Genomic DNA, 18,761 nt, shown 5'->3' on the forward strand with positions numbered 1-18,761 from the left:
ATTCTGTAATGTCAGTGCTGTGAATATGCATCATTAATGTTGCACATGATTAATACACTATTATTGGCTGCATTAAACAACAACAGTCATGCCTCAGCAACCTTGCAAAGGTTACAGTACGCTCAGATCACTTTGGCTGTGTTGCCATCTTGTGGTAAAAAGATGTTATCAGAAGCGTGACACTGGATGAGCCCAACACGTTTGACACTGTCTCATTACACTGTTTGCTTTAGATGTGATTTTAATGGTTTCCAACAAAGGCATCATCTGGACATAAGCTAATCTCCTCTGTGTTTCAACCGACCTGCTTTCATTCACAGTGGCAGCCCGATAATGATTACAGTCACTGAAGAAACTAATGAATTAATTAACCCAGTAATTATCTCTGCCCATCTGCGGTGCTGGACTGCTGCAGCCTGGGTAATTGCTGGGTCAGAAAATGGAATTCACTGGGTTTATCTGTTGCATTGTTCATTCATTCACACGTGTCAGCTAGTTATGGCTTTGATTACTAAAACAAGCTGTTTTTTTTTTTTTTAAAACGATGTGCTTTCTAACACTCTTCTAATAGTAAATGACTCCAAGGCCTTAATTTAATTTGAGTCACCAGAATTTTAAAAAGCTCCCGACGATTTTTGCAGAAGAGATTTTTGATATCAGTGAACTGCTGTGCTTCAAAAAAAAAAAAAAAGTTGTACATTTGACCTACATCTGAAGAAATGTATTTCTTCTGTTCTAATTTTAGTTTGCATTGAAGTGGAACAAGCTGTGTTTTCCCTCATTGAGCCAATTCCCAACATGAATTTTCTAACTGGAACAAAAAGGAACTGAGAAGAAAGGAACTCCTTTTTGGTTTCTTATTAGGTGTTTCACAAAGTATCAAACAACACTAAATATTTTACTAGACACAACATACAAGAAAGGGAGACCTGTGATCATAGAAGAAAGGTGCAAACTGAAACTGATATCTGTGCTGGAGAGACGCAGAAGAAACACAAGTGCAAATGAATCAGATATTAATACATATCATATCTTCTCATCAATGATCTCAAGAGAAATTTTGATGCTTCTGCTCAACGTTTTAAATCTCCAATCTCATCTCCAATTGACTTTTTCAACACTGAAACTTTGATGACCTCTTGTTTCTCGAACGTCTGCCTTCTTCTTGTTCTTCTTCATGTGACCCATAGGTCTCATTATCCATTTGACCTCTGGTGTGACCTCAATCATGACGGAAAAAGTGAATGCTTCCCATGAGTACTTTTGTAAATATAAAACTCCACATATTCTAGATTTATTATTACATTACCTGACATATTCCAAGCATTTTCAGTGTTCTTCCTTTTGATATCAACATTTAAACCATTAGTCACGATCACAGTATCTGAAAATATTTGAATATTTTAAAAGATATATAAGATATGAAATCTATAAAAAGCATTGCATTTTTTTTAATTTTTAAGCATTTAAATAACTAACAAAAAAACACATTCTTCAAGAATGTTAGAAATTTTGGAGATGCAACAGTAATGCCAAAGATGTTTGCTTTTATCAGATACTTTAACTGTAACTATAGCCTATGTGGTTGAAGATGGATGAGTTGAAATTTGTGTAAAACTTTATTGTAAACAAATGTCAGTGGGAATTATTATAGTTTTCTCGGGCTTAATCGTTAAAAGGTCTTAAATATTGTGCAAAACCTTGAAATCTTGAGATACTTGGATATCTTTGAATTTCCAAGTATGTCAACAAGTGTGTGGTAAAGGGTTAAGGAGGGTGTGTGTTTACAGGACGAGCTGTGGCAGCAGGAATTCATTACATTAATGTGTAACTTAGATGAACGAGGAAGTAACTCATCGCAGATCTTCAATAACTCCTGATCCAACAAGTCCAGAAGAGCTCAGCTGAGATGAGAGGAGGGATGAGAGGAGGGATGAGAGGAGGGATGAGGCTCCAGACCGCATGTCCAATGTTTAGGAATGTTTGGATAACAAGGTCACGTGGTGCAGGTCTGAGTCATAGACAGGAGTGAATAGAGCGGTCACTCCCGCTCACTCCGCCCGGTCCGCTCCAGATGAAGGAGCGGGGCAGGACCCTCGCCCTCCCCCCGCCTCTGCCGCTGACTGTTTGGGACCCGGGTTCTGGAAATCACTGAGCGTGTAGACGGCGCGGTGCGAGCACGCGCAGGTGGCTGTCTGGAGGGGTTCGGGGTCTACCCAGCGCAGCTCTGTGCTCCGGATCCTCTGCAGTCCGCATCAGCAAAGTGTCTCGGCATCACTTCTCGTCCTTCCTCCGGTGTCCATTCCGCCGTCATGTGAACGGGAGGTTCACGCTGCCGTCTCCCGGACCCCTCCTCCTCCTCCTCCGTCGAGCTCATTCGTCAGCGGCGACCACGTCCTTGCCCCGGCGGTCCCGTTCAGGGGTAGTGTCCCCCCCGGTTGGTCCCGCAGCCCCTCTGCGCGCGGCGGAGCGGAGGATGAGCGAGCAAGGGAAGGGCTCGGCATCCGCCTCTGCCGCGGCCCCGGCGCCGGGGTCGGATACCTACAAGGGCTGGCTGTTTAAATGGACTAACTATTTGAAAGGGTACCAGCGGCGGTGGTTCGTCCTCAGCAATGGCCTGCTCTCCTATTACAGGTAAACACACCGACGTGGCGGCTTTGCTTCTTTTTTTCCCCCCCCTCCATAATAATAACCGCCGCGTGAGCGCGCGGAGGGTCGCATCATGCAGCTGGATGGCTCAGCTGGCTGCTAGCAGCGGGGCTAAAGTTAGCTGTCAAACACGCACTCAGCTGACTCAACCTGTCACTTTAACTCGCTATAAACTGCGCGGGGACGCGGGCACGGCCGCGGCTCCTCCAGCTTCACTGACCACGGAGCAGGAAATGAGGTGGTGGTCGCGGCGTTAGCCGGGGCTGAGCTAGCCGCTAGCCTCCTGACAGGAGCTGTCAGAAGATCCAGCTGTCCGCTCCTCTCCCATCACCGCCACGGCATCCCGTCCTGGTGGCTTCCCGGCTGGATGTCACTCTCTACATCCTAACGACGCTTCGTGTACAGGTGTCACTGTCCTTAAATGCTTATTTCACTTGGCGTGCGTGCTTTCATTCATTGCTTTTGCATCACGTTGCCAAAGCGAAGCTACTCAGAGTGATCAGTGTAACGAGATAGGATGAGAGAGGCTGTTGCTGTCCATCAGTGTGATGATCACACAGCGGCTAGCTGTGGGCTAACAGCAGCTCCACAACAGCACAACACCTGTGGCTCAGGTGCTTCTTGCAGAGGAGTCGAGTTTCAGCAGGTGTGAGCGTGCAAGCGATGAATGAAGTGCCATGGAGCCGGATGACAAATCCCCCTGTTTCAGTTTCTACTAGAGACCTGTGCACTGCAGAGCTTCATGGCTGAAGGCTTAAGGGAGGAACCAGCCTGAATTTAACATCCACTTTGATTTGATTGTGAATATAACATGCTTTATAGTCCTGACACTCCAAAACTCAACTTTTTTTTTGTCACTCTGGAGGCTCCAGAAGATCCCGTATTTGATATACTGCCTTATGTGTCGTTTAGTGATAGATTATCCAACAGAAAGTTCTACAAACCAGGTCTAAGGTCCGGCACGGCTCGATCACAGTGTCCCAGAACCACTCTCCTGTTTTATGTTGAGGGTACAGTCTGGGTGCATTACTCTGCTCAAAGACACACGTTTATACACTTTGAATGAAATTCCAGTGCAGTTGCAGATCGTTTCCCTAATGTTTGCTGTGGACTTCACTTCAGCAGTGATTCTTTCTGTATGTTGTAAAGCTTCATGGAGTTCTAAATAGAGTCACCGAGGAAACTTGAACTGAACTTCAGCTCCGTCCGTCTGCACTGCTTCTTCCAGCTGAGGTTGAAGGGTTCTGGAGCTAAAACCCAGCTGACGGTGTACAATATGGACAGGTCACCATAACATAATCACTTGGTAAAATAGAGGTTAAATCATTGTTTTAACACAGTTGTGTGATGCTTGTCACTCCTCAGCTGCTCAGCGCCTTCTTTCCTGAATATTTTAACCCAACTTTATTCAGTGTATGAAGATGTTCAGCCCTGACCCAATAAAAATATGCGACTCCAGTTTCCTCTCTGGCATTTTTTTACAGCTTTCACCAGAACCAATTTAATTTGCAAAGGAAAGGTGACAAAAAACAACTTACAGTTGAATGGGACACTGTTGGGTATTTAAATAAATGCACCATACTTCTCGTTGCGTTTATTGCTCGTTTCATCTTTTCGCTTGCAGCCACTTGACTATATTTTACAACGCTGAAACGCTTCATCGCTTTAGTCACCCTGACATTGAATCACTGAGTATAAATGCATTGTGTGTGTTGTTTCTGTTATTCTAAGGGAATAAACAAACTTCACAGTTTCAGTTTTTACCCCATTTAAAAGGACTGACGGAGTATTTGCCGCAACAAACGTTGCTCCCATTTGACCCAGTTTCTTTAATTGAAGGAAGTCACAGCTTCCCCTGCTTTAACGGTGCTGTAAGTGAAATCTCTCACTCTGAACTTTAAATGTCTTCACAAATCAGAAATGATTAATAAATCCTCATCTGACATATATGTTAACTGTGAGCTGTAATTGCTGGCTGTGACAAAACGATGTGACTCTAAGATCATCCCTCAAGGATAAATGGCTTTTATAACGTCTTCATTCATGTCAGTATGACAATTTGATTGTGGGATCATGTGACGCCGGGGGGAAGCTTGGACTCATGAATTACTGCTGTATTCAGTCAAAAAATGTTAGACTTTTTTCCAGCAATATTTCCACCACAGACCCTTTCTCGAGCAGCCAGGGTGTCGTTTGTTGTTGGTAAGCCGTTATTAGACAAAGAGGTTCAGTAGCCAGAGCCCCCGCTCCCTGCCCTGGGTGGTGGTGAAACGCAAGACGCCTGTTGCCTCTCCCCTCTATTAATAGTCCATTATGTTGTAAGGTGACTGCCGTCCCTGAAGTAAAGGTAGCCTGTCGACATCTGAGCACAGAGGCAGTGAGGCGCACGAGTTGTCCCCTCCGCTGATGTCTTCCTGGCAGACCACATTGTGCCTGTCTGACTTCGGGCTTTGTGTGTCTTTGTGTGCGGCTTCCTGGCTGACTGTTCGCGCTTCCATTGTGGGAGATGTAAAATTGGAGTCTTGGAGTCAGACAGTCGCACAAAAGCGGCAACATTTTGATCAATGCTTCTTCTTTGTACGTCAAATAATGATTGTTACATCTCGAATGTGCAGTTCATGAAACTCGTTTTTGCTCTTTTGGCTCTTCCGGTAGGACGGAAACTCCAGCTTGTCATTAATAATAGGGCAGATTGATTATTGATTTAGCTTTATTTTAGGGTCTCACAGTCGTGATAGTCATTAAAAAGTGTTGAAATGACCTGGGTGTTATGGAAAAATTTTAATTAGTTTGCTCATTAAAATTTGAGATCGTGGTGCAAATGTCTCCATACTGCGTTTCCTCCAGACTGAGATGCAGTTTAAAAAGTCTTCCATGAACAACCCTCAACAACTAGAAATTCAGATTACTCTTGAGTTCTACCCGAGAGAACAGAGAATATTCATTAAAAACAAGCATAAAATGAAAACTTTAGCTTAAAAATGACAATGAATTATTAAAACTGATCTCGATAAGTTTTCTGTCCCTGTTCTCATAGATCAAACACCCAAAACATGTTTACCGGTTCATTAAACCTACTGATTGTATTACTAACCAATCAATATTTGAAATGTCAATGTGTGCAGGAGCGATAGAAATGACCTCAATCATTTTGGATGTGGGTAAAAATTCATAGTAAAAAAAGAGCATTAAGTGCATTAGAGAACTTGAGCTTCTCTTTCTTCAGCAGCTGTTGATTGTTTTTTGGATCATTTACAGGATCATAAACACAACAAGCTCTGCCACGGAGCGATGCACGTTAAATGCCAGACGACTTGCATCTCATCATTTTCTAATTGGAATTGATCAGTTGTCTAATCTGCAGTGTTCAGTATTTCTTTGTCCTTTTTTAAAGGTCACTTTACATTTCCTTCAGTAGCGGCTGACGCGCTTGTCAGAGATATAATCAATAAGCTTTTTCTCTGACCTGAAGCGACTGGTGGATAATAATCAATCCTTTGGTTCATCCTCTTTTCGGATGAACCGACACACTCAGCAATTGTGCCTGTTAATATCGGTAATGAGTTTTACAGAGATTCAACAGTGCATCTGTTATTGATTCCTTCTGGCTCGTACACTGCAAGTTTGCTGTCTTTTATCCTTCATCAGCTTTGTGTCCTGCTTATTTAGTATAAATCAGGAATGAGCCTCGTCCTGCTGTTCAGGACCAACGACGGGGCCACTGTGCTTCCTCTCTCTCTTTCTCTACGTCTTTAATTTTTAATTTCTTAATAGACATTTACCTCCAGCTTTAATACTCTCAGCACTGCGTTTTCACCTCTTAAAGCAAATCCTGCTTGGTGCACACCCGGAAAGATTACAGAGCATTAAAGTTTTGAGTGTTATTGGAGCCGCTGTATCGGTGAATCCAGCCTTGTCTTCCATAGTAGACTATCCCCTCCACGTTTCCTCCTCCGCTGCGGGAGAGTAACCAGATAGTATCGGTTTAAGTGCTCACTTGGGGTTCGGCACCGTCTGCCTCCGTTTGGAGAGTCAGGTTCTGGTGTTGGTGCTCGCACACTCAGCTGTTGGGTGCGGGGGGAGGCGGGGACGGAGAGCGGTGAGCTCGCCAACCTTGGGCCCAGCTGGAGGGGAGACTCTGGCCTGAATCCTGTTTACTCGGCTGGTGCATCAGCAGAGTGGTTGGACCCGGAGACGTGGCTGCTGTGAGCTAATCTTGTTAATGGACTCTGCTGGTCTCAGCTGCAGAGTGTGCGTGTGAGAGCATCTCAGTGTGCCCGCCCGCCCGGGTGGTCTCTGTGTTTTCTTGCGAAGGTGAGAGCAGGGCGTCCGACCACATTCTCAGCATCTCATTGTTTCAGCCTGTCACCAGGTCATGTTATGCTGCCCGTGTTGCTTTGGTTTTCTTGTCTTATGTTTCTTTTCTGTCTTCAGCACAACACGCTCCCCGGCGTTTCTCTGGCTCTCACCCTCCATGTCTTGTGATAACGCAGCCCACAGCCACAACAAAGCCTATCTGCGTTCTTATGCTCTGGGTGCTGAGTCCTATTCCCTCTGCCTGTCCTGTGTATGTCTCTTCGTGCTTACGGACAGCTGTTCTGTGTTGTTCACCGGTTGTTGTTTTGTCATTACATGCTCCAGATCAGTGGATTTGTGTTTTATGAGGATGTGTGCACAGGGGACTGACAGGTAAAACACTGCAATTCTCACCTGGCTCAGAGCAACATGCAGGAAAGCCTCTCCTGTTCCTCAGCCGCCCCCAAACTCTCCTTAGCCTCCTTTCCTACTTCTGCCTTTCGCCCCTGTAGTGCTCGTCCTGATTTCCCACCTTTCGCAGTAGTCTTGACTGTGTGGTTTCTTTTGGCCTTTGCATGGCCTCGCCTCCCTATAGAGCGGAAGCGGCCGCCGTGGATCTCACCTTTCTCGTCAGCTTGCTGACCCACTTGCATGCGGGACCCTGCAGCTGAGGCAAAAAAAAAAAAAAAAATCTGGACTGTTCAGGATCTGTGCCCAGCTTCCGCACTGCTTCGCATGGCCTCGGCACGGTGTTGTCTGCTCAACCGATGTACCCCGAGTGCCAGCGGAGGAGCGGTACACTGAAGCGCTTGTTCTGCTTTGGCGTCATAACAAGACTTGATCTCAGCCAGGAGAAGCAGTGTGAGGGAAGTCACTGCCTGGCAGAACTTGTAAATACTCTTCAACCTCTGACTTAATAAGGTGGCAACCACCTTGTTAGTGTCAGCCTAGACCGGAGCCGGTGGAGAGACCGGAGAGGCAGCTGCTTGTGGCGTTGAGGGCTCACAGAGGACGGATGAATGGATGCTCGAACCTGCAGATAAATCCACATGATTGCATGGCTGCATGCTAGAAAGCGGCTGTTTCCCAGGCTGTGGATGGGCAAGCATGTGACATGGAGGGCTGAGGATGTGTGTGTTTGTCTCATCTGAAATGACCCTTGTACATCGACGCAGTGGCTCAAGCATATGATTTTGCTGATTAGCTTCTGTTTTCTGGCGGAGGTCATTAATCAGAAAAATCATGGGTCTGTTGCCGGATCGAAATATGTGCTCTCTGAAAGTCATGATGGTCCACAACTGCCCTGCGGCTTATCTTATCCGAGACAAAATGCCAGTCAGCTCACAAACAGTGGAGCTAGGGTTGGATAAGTGAGGCTTTTCACAGGACTAATTAGTTTTTGAAGCATTAATGATATATAATTTCGTAGCGAAGCTCCCTCAATAGACAGAGTACGCATATTTTTCAGTGCTCCTCATGAAAAAAAAAAAAAATTTAAAAAGCTGACATAAAACCAATGAAAACCATTTTAAAAGAGTGCTGAGATTGCTGGTACAGTTTGAATCTTCCCATCACCCACCACTTGTCTGTTTCATCAGAGAAATTCACGCACCCCAGCATTTTACAGCCGTACATTGCTCTGTCAGTTTGTCCTAACCTCTATACGAAATCCTACCAAAGACATTTAAGAATAGTTTAACTGATAAACAATGAACAAGCATAAAAGATAAACTGGATGCACAGATTATACTGAAAATCAGCAACCTTGAGCAATGCAAATGATCCATAGCGATGATGGGTAACTGATGGGATGGCTGGATTCATTACTCTATTGAGAACTGTAATGTAATTATAACAATCTGTCACCCAATCCTTTCCACCTCACAGCAGAACTGTGTTTCTTTTGTGTTCTCTTGTGTTCCAGTTAATCAAATTAAGCGTCTGTGCTCCTCGCCCTGTTTAAAAAGTTGCTGTTTGTATTGATTCGTTGGTAACATAAGTTCCTCTGGTAAAATGTGCTGTTTGCAGAATGCAGCCACTCAATCATAGTCAACTCTTTTTGAAAGACAAACACCAGATATGCAGTGTATACACTTGTTTCTCCATATTTAGTTATTCATTTTTTGCTCTAATCTCTTTCCCTGCTGCTTTGGCTCTGCATCCATACTATCAGTTTTTTTTTAACCTCTCACAAACTATTCCCCTCTTTGTTCACACTGTTATTCATTGTTATTTTGTGTTCACTACAGAGGCTTTTGAGCCAGACAATGGCCTTGTTATCTAGACTACTGTGGCCCACTGAATGTGCAACAGTTGGTATTAGTGGAGGCTGCCTGGATACCCACAATTCAGCACACTCACTGCAGGGCATGCTGGCTGCAGTGAGTGAACTAGAAGTCTGAACTACACTGTTTAGCCAAGGCAGGTTTAGTTTTTGATGCTTCAGAGGTGGAATTTCCAGAGAAACGGGTATATTCATGGTTGCTTGGCCTTCAGAGTGACTGACATGATCACTGTGGCAGCTCTGTTCCCCAGTGACTCCCTTGCTTGTGCTCAGCGGCTCCCATCCTTGCTGAATGAGATGAATAATTTGCGGCACTTTGCTTTTGAACCAAAGGTTTGTAGGGCAAACGCTGCAGAGATTGACACTGGAGAATAACACTTTGAACTGTCCTCGTTGTTTTGTTGCAGGACGCAGGCAGAGATGGCGCACACGTGTCGTGGAACTATAAATCTGGCCACGGCGCACATCGACACGGAGGATGCCTGCAATATCGTGCTGAGCAGCGGCGGCCGCACTTACCATCTGAAGGCGAGCACAGAAGTGGAGCGACAGAGATGGGTCACAGCGCTGGAGCTGGCCAAAGCGAAAGCCATCCGCATGATGAATGATCAGTCTGGTAAGAAGGGCTTTAGTAAACATATAGGGAAAACTGAAGCGAGTGTTGCTTGTCTTTTATCATCAAACTGAATGCAAACTGCATTTTTCAAGCCAGCATACATTATCTGATATATTTGAGGCCTTCCGTATCCTGCCATTTGATATTCCACACGGCTGTTTCACCTCTAGCCCTCCTTTCTTAATGTTATTCTCATTCCATTGTGAGCCAGGAGAGGGCAGCGCTGACTGTTCAGTCAAGTTGAAAAACAAACTGGTATATGCTAATGATAGTGTGAGAACTGAGCCTTCATTCAGCCTCCTCCTGACAGCAGAACACTTTCGGTTCCAAGGAGACTCATTCTTGTATGGTTGTGTTAGATGTAGCTGGTCAAAAGGCTGTGGGAAAAACCTGGGAGGGCCGTTTTTCCTTCACGTTTCACCCTGGCATCATCCCAGAGCCTCTCTGCTCTACTCTTTTCACAGAAAGGATCTGCAGAGACTGGCTATATTTCCTCTGGCCTACATCTAAAAGTCAAATCACTAAATATAGCCTGGAGGGGGGCACGCAAGCGCTTGTAGTTTCATTACTTCCACAAAGAATGTTGGTATATTTGTATTTTCAAAAGATTAGACTGTTGAGCAACCTGAATTATTTGGTGCATGTGTGCGCACTTTTATTAGACGGAGATCTCCGGTGAAGACCTGAACTCAGTGAGAGTTATTGTTTCACTGCAGATTAAGTTTCAGTTTTGAAAGTCCCTTTACAGCACGAAGCTTTTGTGTTTTCATCATGTTGCGTGCCTTTTTGTTCCCATAGTGTTACAAGAAAAAAACGTTTTTTTGAAGCAGGTAAAATATATTGTTGCACTTCAACGGGAACCTTTCAACATGTGCTTGCATAAAGAGCAGCTTCAGGTTGATGAAACACATTCAGCGGTTCTTGGCTGGTCAAAAATTGTGTTTTTTGTTTGCCCCGGCGGGGTTGCTGCAGGGGTTTTAAACGTGTGTCTAGCATGCTAAAGACTGTGGTCAATCTCTTTTGAACTCGGTTAAATAAGGTGTTTTACTCACATTGGTCAGTTACTCAGCACTTTAAAAAAAAGCTTCTCTTAGTTTGAGTTGCCAACATGATTGCTGAAGTGTCACAGTGCAGCTCAGCAGCATCTGTTCCTGAATCCTAAACGCCAACTTTACTTATTTTAAAAATGAAAATCCTGTACATTCATGAACTTAACAGATGAAATTGATCTGTTCTGTTGTCAGTTTTTTTTTTTTTTTTTTTTTTGGTAATTTTGTTCAGCCCTCTCAGACTGAGCTTTTTTAACAATTGACTAATTGTTTGAAACACATAAACTTGAAGTCCTCGGTATTTGTTGAATTAGAGCCGTTACAGCCTACCAGGCATTAGACGAAAAGTACGAAGCTTTGGGTAGATGCTTTTTGAGCTTAAAGAAAGAATACACATGGCTAATCTGTCTGTGGGAGGAGGATTTAACAGAATGTGAGAAAAGGGACGCTCTGTGAGTGTGTCGACAGTAAATTAGATATCTACTAATACAGCTGCTACAAAGAATAATGCTTTAATACCACAGTGCTTATCCAAATATAATAGGTAGGTGATTCTGCAGCCAGTCTCCTGTGTCTTTGCCTTACTGCATGGCGTTAGTAGACAAAGTGGCTCGGTGGTAGGATGCATGCATTCATTAACTCGCGCTTCACTCTGTCTGTAGAACACTGATCGATCTCCTCAGGGGAGCACAAAGTAAACCACGGGTATGCAAAGTATGTGCCTGTACACACAAGTTATAAATCAATATTCCTCTTATAATCACTGCTTCTCTTCCATCTTGTAGTTTTATGTTTTGGGGGGGAATCATCTTTTGAACAAAATCATGTCTTCAGTTGTAAAATTTCCACTTTTCTTGTGACTCTGCAGCATGTTTTTCTTCTTCAGATTTATCATGTGTAGAACTGACCACAGTTGTGAATCTGTTATATCTCAGATGTTACATCTTTTTTTTGTTTGGTTTCAAATTACAGGCCCTCTTGTGTAAGGTTGTAAGTGTGCTTGGATTCAACTCAGGCAGATAAACTGACACAAGTATATTCACCAGGTGGCAGTGTTTCCTCTCACTTCAGCGTGATCTCCCTCCCCAGGCTTAGCCACCTAGGTTTTTGCCATCCATATTACAGCCAGTGGAATCTAGTGGACCAGTGGTACTTTATGTTATTTGACTTCTGAAGAAGTCCAACATGTATGGGTGTGAAATGGGATCTGAAGCGATTCTGAGAGACAAGCACTGAAACACTGATAGCTGCTGGACACTGCCATCCACTGAGGGCTTTTCCATTCAGGTTTGAGCTGAGCTTTATGAGATGCGACTGAGATGGGCAGAAAGAAGCTGCACCTGACATTACATTTTGCGTTGCATATTCGAACAGTAGTGCATTAACCATCTGTATTGATTTGACACTTTCTGTGTGACATTTTTTTTTTTTTTAACTAGCCATGTTTACACATGAGTAAGCTGATTTACTGGTAGCAGGTTAATTCCATCCCCTTGCTTGTGCTTCTTTTTTCATTCCCTTCTTTTGGTATCTGAGCCCTCTCTATATTACAGTGCTCTGTCCATGGTTCTGAAATCGTGGGACTGTCAAATTTGAGTAAAAAGAGATTAGAAACACCTCTTTGATTGTAATTCATTTCCCATTCTTTCACTGCTCCCTCCCTCTTGGTCTCCATCTCTTTCCTTTTTTCCTTACGCCCATACATCGTGTCCGACACTCGGGCTTCCTCTCTCTTTCCAGTCGCCCTCCCGCTTTGCTGTCTGGTTTTCCTGCCCCCTCCCTCTTTCACGCTCTCTCCCTCTCTCCCCTTCTCTCACTCTCCCGCGATAAGCCGTTTACTCTGCTTTTCTTTCAGCGGGGTTTGGTCCAAGTGGAATGACCTTCTTCTTTCTCCAACTCTCCTCTTTTCAATGGGTTTCTTTTAGCTTAAAGCATTGACATTGTTGTGCACATTCTGGGCAGAAAATAGGCACAAACAGGAAAAGGCACAGGCTCTTTTTTTGTAAGTACTCATCTTTTTTGGGATTTGTGTTGTGCTCCTGAATAAGTGTGTATGTTTGTGTATGCAAGAAGTGTATCCTGTAGGATTAGTCCATGTCACTCTGTATTATATATCGTTTATCTATAGATTTGCAGGGTTTGCTGTTAATGTATCATCATGGGTATCTCCAATCTGAATCTGAAGCTGAAACTATCAGGGTGATGAGAAGACAGAATAAACATGAGAAGTTGATGCTGTGACTTGTAAAATTCCTGATACAGTGAATTTTTTTCTGTTTCTTGTTTACACTGAGTGGATTGCTCCCGGGAGGACCTAATGTATGCGTGCTAGTTTTATCATTACAGCAAACACTGCAATAAATCTTGGCAAAATCGTGGACTGTTACTACCGACTTCATGAAAAATTTAACAAATCATTTAGCAGTTCACAGACAATTTGGTGTGATATTTATTATTCATGCACATTGATTTAACCAGTCAAGTGTTTTTTTTTTTTTTCCCCCCTCTCTAACATGACTCTCATAATGTTCAGGACTACCGTATCAATGAAATTGTGTGGAATGCACCTCCAGATGTGTTGTTAACTGTAATCATGTGACGTTATGTTATAGATTCTAATATTAGTAATTGATTAGCAGCTCCCTCACTTGCTTTAGGATCTGTCGTGTGCGATATGCTCCTTTCTGTGAAAGCATGTAATGAAATGACAGATGGTATGCTTATCATCTTCATCAATTAGCTCTGCCGTGGCTCTGTGTTGCAGAGCTTGTCCTTGTTTGTCTTGGATGTGAAACCGTGTTTCCGGCAGAGGTCGGTTTGCAAGATTCTGCTCAGCCTTCGGTGACAGCTGAAATGGAGACAAAGAGATCAGAGTCAGAATCTGCCTTGTAACATAACAAACATGACTGAAGCCCGGTCTCTTGACAGGGATCACACACGCTGCGGCTGTCCAAGTAGTTAACCAGCCAAAAAGGATTGCCACATCGCTCCTCTGGCTCATGTTTTTAACATGTTTGGCTGCCTCATCCTGTTATCTGTCCCTGTGAATATCGAGCTTTTGCTGTCTTTGCTGTGGAGCTAACCTTACAGTACTCACACTTCCTCCATGTTGTTGGCCACGCTGACACGTTGATGTGATATTTGCGAACCGCCTGCTGGTTCTTTTACTGCTCTGACTTTTTCCTGTTCATCTCTGCTGGGTTTCTTCCCTTCTAGTGTATTATAAGAAAACAGAAATGAATCAGAAACAATTGGGTTCCCTCAGCCGAGCCGCCGCATGTGGTAACGCCCACGTTTCTTCTTGCTTAAATCTCACAATATAAGTTAATGACTGTCTTGTGCCTACAGTATAGTGGTTATCATGTTTTGAAACTACACCTGGTAAAGTGTTGGATGTTGAACTCCTAATTGAGGAGCTGACTGCCGTTTTGTTCTGCAGCGTATGCTAATGCGCTGAAACATTATGGTCCTCTGCTGAGTAGAGATCATAAACTAGCATGGACATGTTGGTTTCTGTGCATTAAAACAGCCTCTTCCTGCTCTTATGTTGCACGAGTGCTTTGAGGTTTTGGAAGAAAGCCTTTTACTGTCAACTTGTAAGCCCACAGCCTCTTTGGATTTCGACGTTCTGTTTCAGTTATTCTTACATTTTAGAACTATAGTAACATAAATCCTCTCAGGAGTCAAATGTTCTGTTGTGGTTTTGATATAGTTCAGTTTCTTAGTTATATAAATTTGCATTATAGTTTATTACCATTTGTAATTTTATTCAACAGAAACATTGCAGTGTTTGTTTTGTCGATTAAATTCTCGTGTCTGTCACCACCAGAGAGTAATTTATGACATTTTGTTTCTGGTCTTTAGGAATCGGAGCTGTTGCTGTTTATTGCAGGTCTTGTCGTGGATTTCAGAGGCTTTGTAATGTTCAAACACTCTTTGATCTTTACTGGATTATACTGAATTACAGCATTTGGAAATATGACTGTTCAGCTTAAGCTGAGTAAATAGCTTAATTTAATAAATGTAGATTATAGTTTCTGGGGATGAATTACTTTTGAATTAATTTAAACATACACCACTTGTTTGCAAATAGCATATGTTTATATTGGTTTTTTTCTGTTTTATTATACATGTTTGACTTAACGTGTAAACTACATGCGGTTTTATGATTTTGCATTGGTTGGACTTTCTGTCTGTTTAACATGACTGTTATACGCAGCCTTTGAACATATTCTTATCAGCTCTGTTAAAGGAATAATGGATTCAGTAGAGTCTTAAATTGTTATAATCACGCGTCCACGCGGATGATAATGGTCCATTTGATAATGGCGGAGCTCTGTTTAAACACTGTATTGTCAGAGAATCCACACATTATGACTGCTGTTATTATCGCGACTTGGATCCTAGCGGGAGTGTGTGAACCGACCTGCTTCTGCATGGAGCCTGGATTCATTAATAACCCTTTCATTGTGTCCCAGTCGCCGCTTACGTTTTCTCTCCGCCGCGCTCTCTCCAGCTTTTCTGCTTTATCAGCACCAAATAGATTGGGGAAACGGAGAACGCTGATTTAAGCAGGTCATTAGAATATAAATTTGTGTTTGACATTGTTTGAGGCTGTCAGTTAGGACTACGGGAGATTCAGGGTTGTTTTCACTATTTTCTCTTTTCCTATCCTGCTTTCATGGACCTCAGCGATCGCTCTTTGATCACACCAGGTCACCTGTGGTTTCCTCACAGCAGTACAGTACAAATAGTGTAAATATAACGAGGGCTTGGCTGGAGACGCTCTGGTGAAGGTGTACACTGTGGACCTGAATGATTTCTCTTCATATTAATGTTTGTGTTGAGTGTGTAGTGCACTGTTTTCAAACAAGTTTTAGAAATCAGTGCTTTTGTCTTTTACTCTAATATGGAAGTCCAGTTTGACCAGCTGGAGGTTCAGGAATCCCCATATCGGTGATAATTTTGTCTTAAAGATCATGAGAGTGTGAGTGATGCAGATTATCTGCGGACGTCTTATGAGCTGCATAGCAGACGTAGTCACGATGATATTTGAGATTATTTCTATAGCTACCTCCATCTACTGAATATTGGAAAAATACAATTAAAGTTTTCTTCTGCTTCAGTGTTGTATTGAATTTGTTGGAACAAAATGGGACAAATCAAAAAAACCACAGCTAAACCTTCCACTGCAGGCTTTGTTGAAATGTTTGCTCAGCCTGACATTTCACTCATGCATAACATCATTTCACTGAACTGAAACTATTCTTCTAATAAGCAGTGGTTTAAATTGCTAATTGTTCTGCAACTCGGGTCATAAGCTATAAAAATACTGCTAGGCCCATGGATATTTGGGCAAAGTTGTTCTAATTTTGGTTCTGTATGTAATTTTGGTACCAGAATGAATTTTAAATAAAACCATTGAAGTATAGACTTACAGCTTGAATTCAGTGAGTTGACCAAAAAAGAAAGCAGAAAAAAAAAAAATTTTGTGAGCAAATCATCTCTTAAACACAATCGTTTCATTTATGGGGCTCAACAAGAACTGGACAAATTAAATACCTGAAAATAAAGTATTCACTTCTGATCTTGGTCGACAATCTTTCCTAGCAAAATTTGCTCAATTGCTTTGAAACTGGGTGACTCACTTGGCCGTTCAAGGATATTCCACTTCTTCGCTTTAATAAATGCTTGGGTTGGCGCTTGACTTTATGTTTTGGGTCCATCTGCATTATGAAATGCTGTCGAGTCAACTCGATTGCATTTGGCTGGATTGGAGCAGACAGCCTCTCTCTGAACACCTCAGAACTCACTGGGCTGCTTCTGTCTCGTGTCACATCGTCATTAAACACCAGTGACCGACTGGCAGTGGCAGCCAAGCACGCCCAGACCATCACACTGCCTCCACCAGGCTTTACAGATGACCGTGAGCTTGGTTTCATCTGTCCGAATGCTATTCTTCCAGAACTGTGCTGGCGTTTTTAGATTTTTTTGGAATTCTCGCTGTGTCTTCACAGCAAGTACCGAACATCAATTCAACTCCTGATTTTAAGCAGCTGAAACTACTAAATCATTCATCCAGTTTGAATGTGGATACCCTCAAGTATAATCTGAGAATCCACACTTTAATGGTCATATCCATGATAGCACTATTATTGGAATATATATCAGTAAACAGGCAAAAAAGCAAAACTTGTGTCCGAATATTTATGGACCTAACTGTTTGGTTTAATGATTTCAAAGAATTTTTTTCCGTACACAGAGCAGTGAAAAATGGGCATGGGGCTGCAGCAGTGCTTTCAAAAAATGCTTTGTTAATAGGTTGTTTTTATTTTTGTAAGCTGCACGGTCAATTAGCAAGAGAGGAGTCTGTATTTGGGGTTATCATCCTTTGCCTTCAAGGTGGCCTCACACTCGCACGTAGTTTATTAAGGAATTTTCACAGCGGTTACTTTATAAACATCTTGGAGAACGGAGCACAGATCTTCTCTGGATGCAGTTTGGTTCAAATCTTTGCATCTTCATGTAAACCCAAAATTGCTTCTTAATGATAAGACCGGGGATCTGTGGGGGCCAGACCGTCTCTTCCAGGTCCTCTTTGTTTTCTTTTGCTCTGCACTAATTACATCCTGGCTATGTGTTTTCTGTTGTTTTCCACTGCTGCAAAATTATTTGGACCTGATTGGACATGTTGTTGTTTTATAAGAAGGTGTATATTACATTTGTCTGTAATTTTAGCCTATTACTATATAATTCCTCATTGTTAAGTGTACATACGTTTGAAAATCAGAGGTGTTTCTCTGCTTTTTAGGCCCCGAAAAAGCATTATGTGTTTTACCATTTCATTTTTTAAACTTTTAGATGAATGAGGTTCTTACACAGGATCTGTGTTCAGTGAAGTTGATTTTCTCTTCATATTTGAAATGTCTTGATTTGCATTTGAAAGAGGAAACTTTTTGTTTTAAAACTTCTTACCTGCTTAAATACACATTGCTGGAGTTTAAAAGGCTCGTCAATCACAAGAATTTACCGCGTTGTGAATAAGAGGTTCCTTGAGTTTGCGAGTGACGACGGTGTGCAGGTCGGACTGGATGAGGACGGGATGACTCATTACCCCGGCGTGCCGCGAGTCGGCTGTAATTTCACTGTGCTGCGGGAGGCGTTCATATGAAGTGTCTGTTTGCAATTACTAAATCAACAAGTTGATGCACAGTCCTCTTGCTGTGAGCCAGTGCAAGCACACGCAGGAAGCAATTACTCTTCACTTTTACATTTGTGGTTAATTAAAGATCTCCCTCCTTTGGAGAACCGGTTATTAGCTATTGCTACAGGAGCGTGAAAGCATTAGGGGACCCTCAGTTTCACAGTCATAGTCTGCATTTCTGTTTCCTGCATATAAGTGGTGGAGTGATTCCTCTGAGTGTCTGGAGCAGTGTGGATCAGTAGTATTCGTGTGACGGTTGCTTCTGTTAACACTCAAAATGTAACCTCTGAAATGTCATCTTCAAAGTGTTTTTGTCCACAACCATGGGACTGGTTTTAATGAGCTTCATGTATTCAAACTGTAGAGGCTGCAGTGTGCTTGTTAACGCTGTAAATTGCCATAATGAGACTGTTGTGCATTACAGCATCTTTCTCTTTAGATCATCGTTCCGGCAGCTTGACCTTCTACTGTCTCCTTACCACATAAAAATAAAGGAATAAACTGTAAAATCTGGACAACTTTTAGATTTAAAGAGAATATAATGATGTTTTGAGCCCATTAATTGAGTTCAAACTTTTTTGTGTTTTTTTTTCCAACTTAGAAACTTAATGTTTGATAAAACCCAGATTTTAACCCCATTTTATTAAATTATCAAGATCAAAC

At 42.7% G+C, this 18,761-nt stretch overlaps 1 protein-coding gene across 2 annotated transcripts in view; it reads left to right on the forward strand.

Moving 5' to 3' along the window:
* The first annotated feature begins 2,190 nt into the window (after positions 1–2,190).
* osbp2b (oxysterol binding protein 2b) overlaps positions 2,191–18,761 on the forward strand; it is a 42,208-nt gene continuing 25,637 nt past the window's right edge. Inside the window, exons 1-2 of one of the 2 annotated variants that reach the window (XM_030104801.1) lie at positions 2,191–2,634; positions 9,637–9,845. In XM_030104801.1, coding sequence (XP_029960661.1) covers positions 2,477–2,634; positions 9,637–9,845 — 367 coding nt within the window. In that variant the 5' untranslated portion in view covers positions 2,191–2,476. Of the gene's footprint in view, positions 2,635–9,636; positions 9,846–12,835; positions 12,897–18,761 lie in introns of those variants that run through there. The other variant, XM_030104802.1, reaches the window with a different exon arrangement.

This window comes from Salarias fasciatus, chromosome 12, assembly GCF_902148845.1.
Source record: "Salarias fasciatus chromosome 12, fSalaFa1.1, whole genome shotgun sequence".
Classification (NCBI taxonomy): Eukaryota; Metazoa; Chordata; class Actinopteri; order Blenniiformes; family Blenniidae; genus Salarias; species Salarias fasciatus.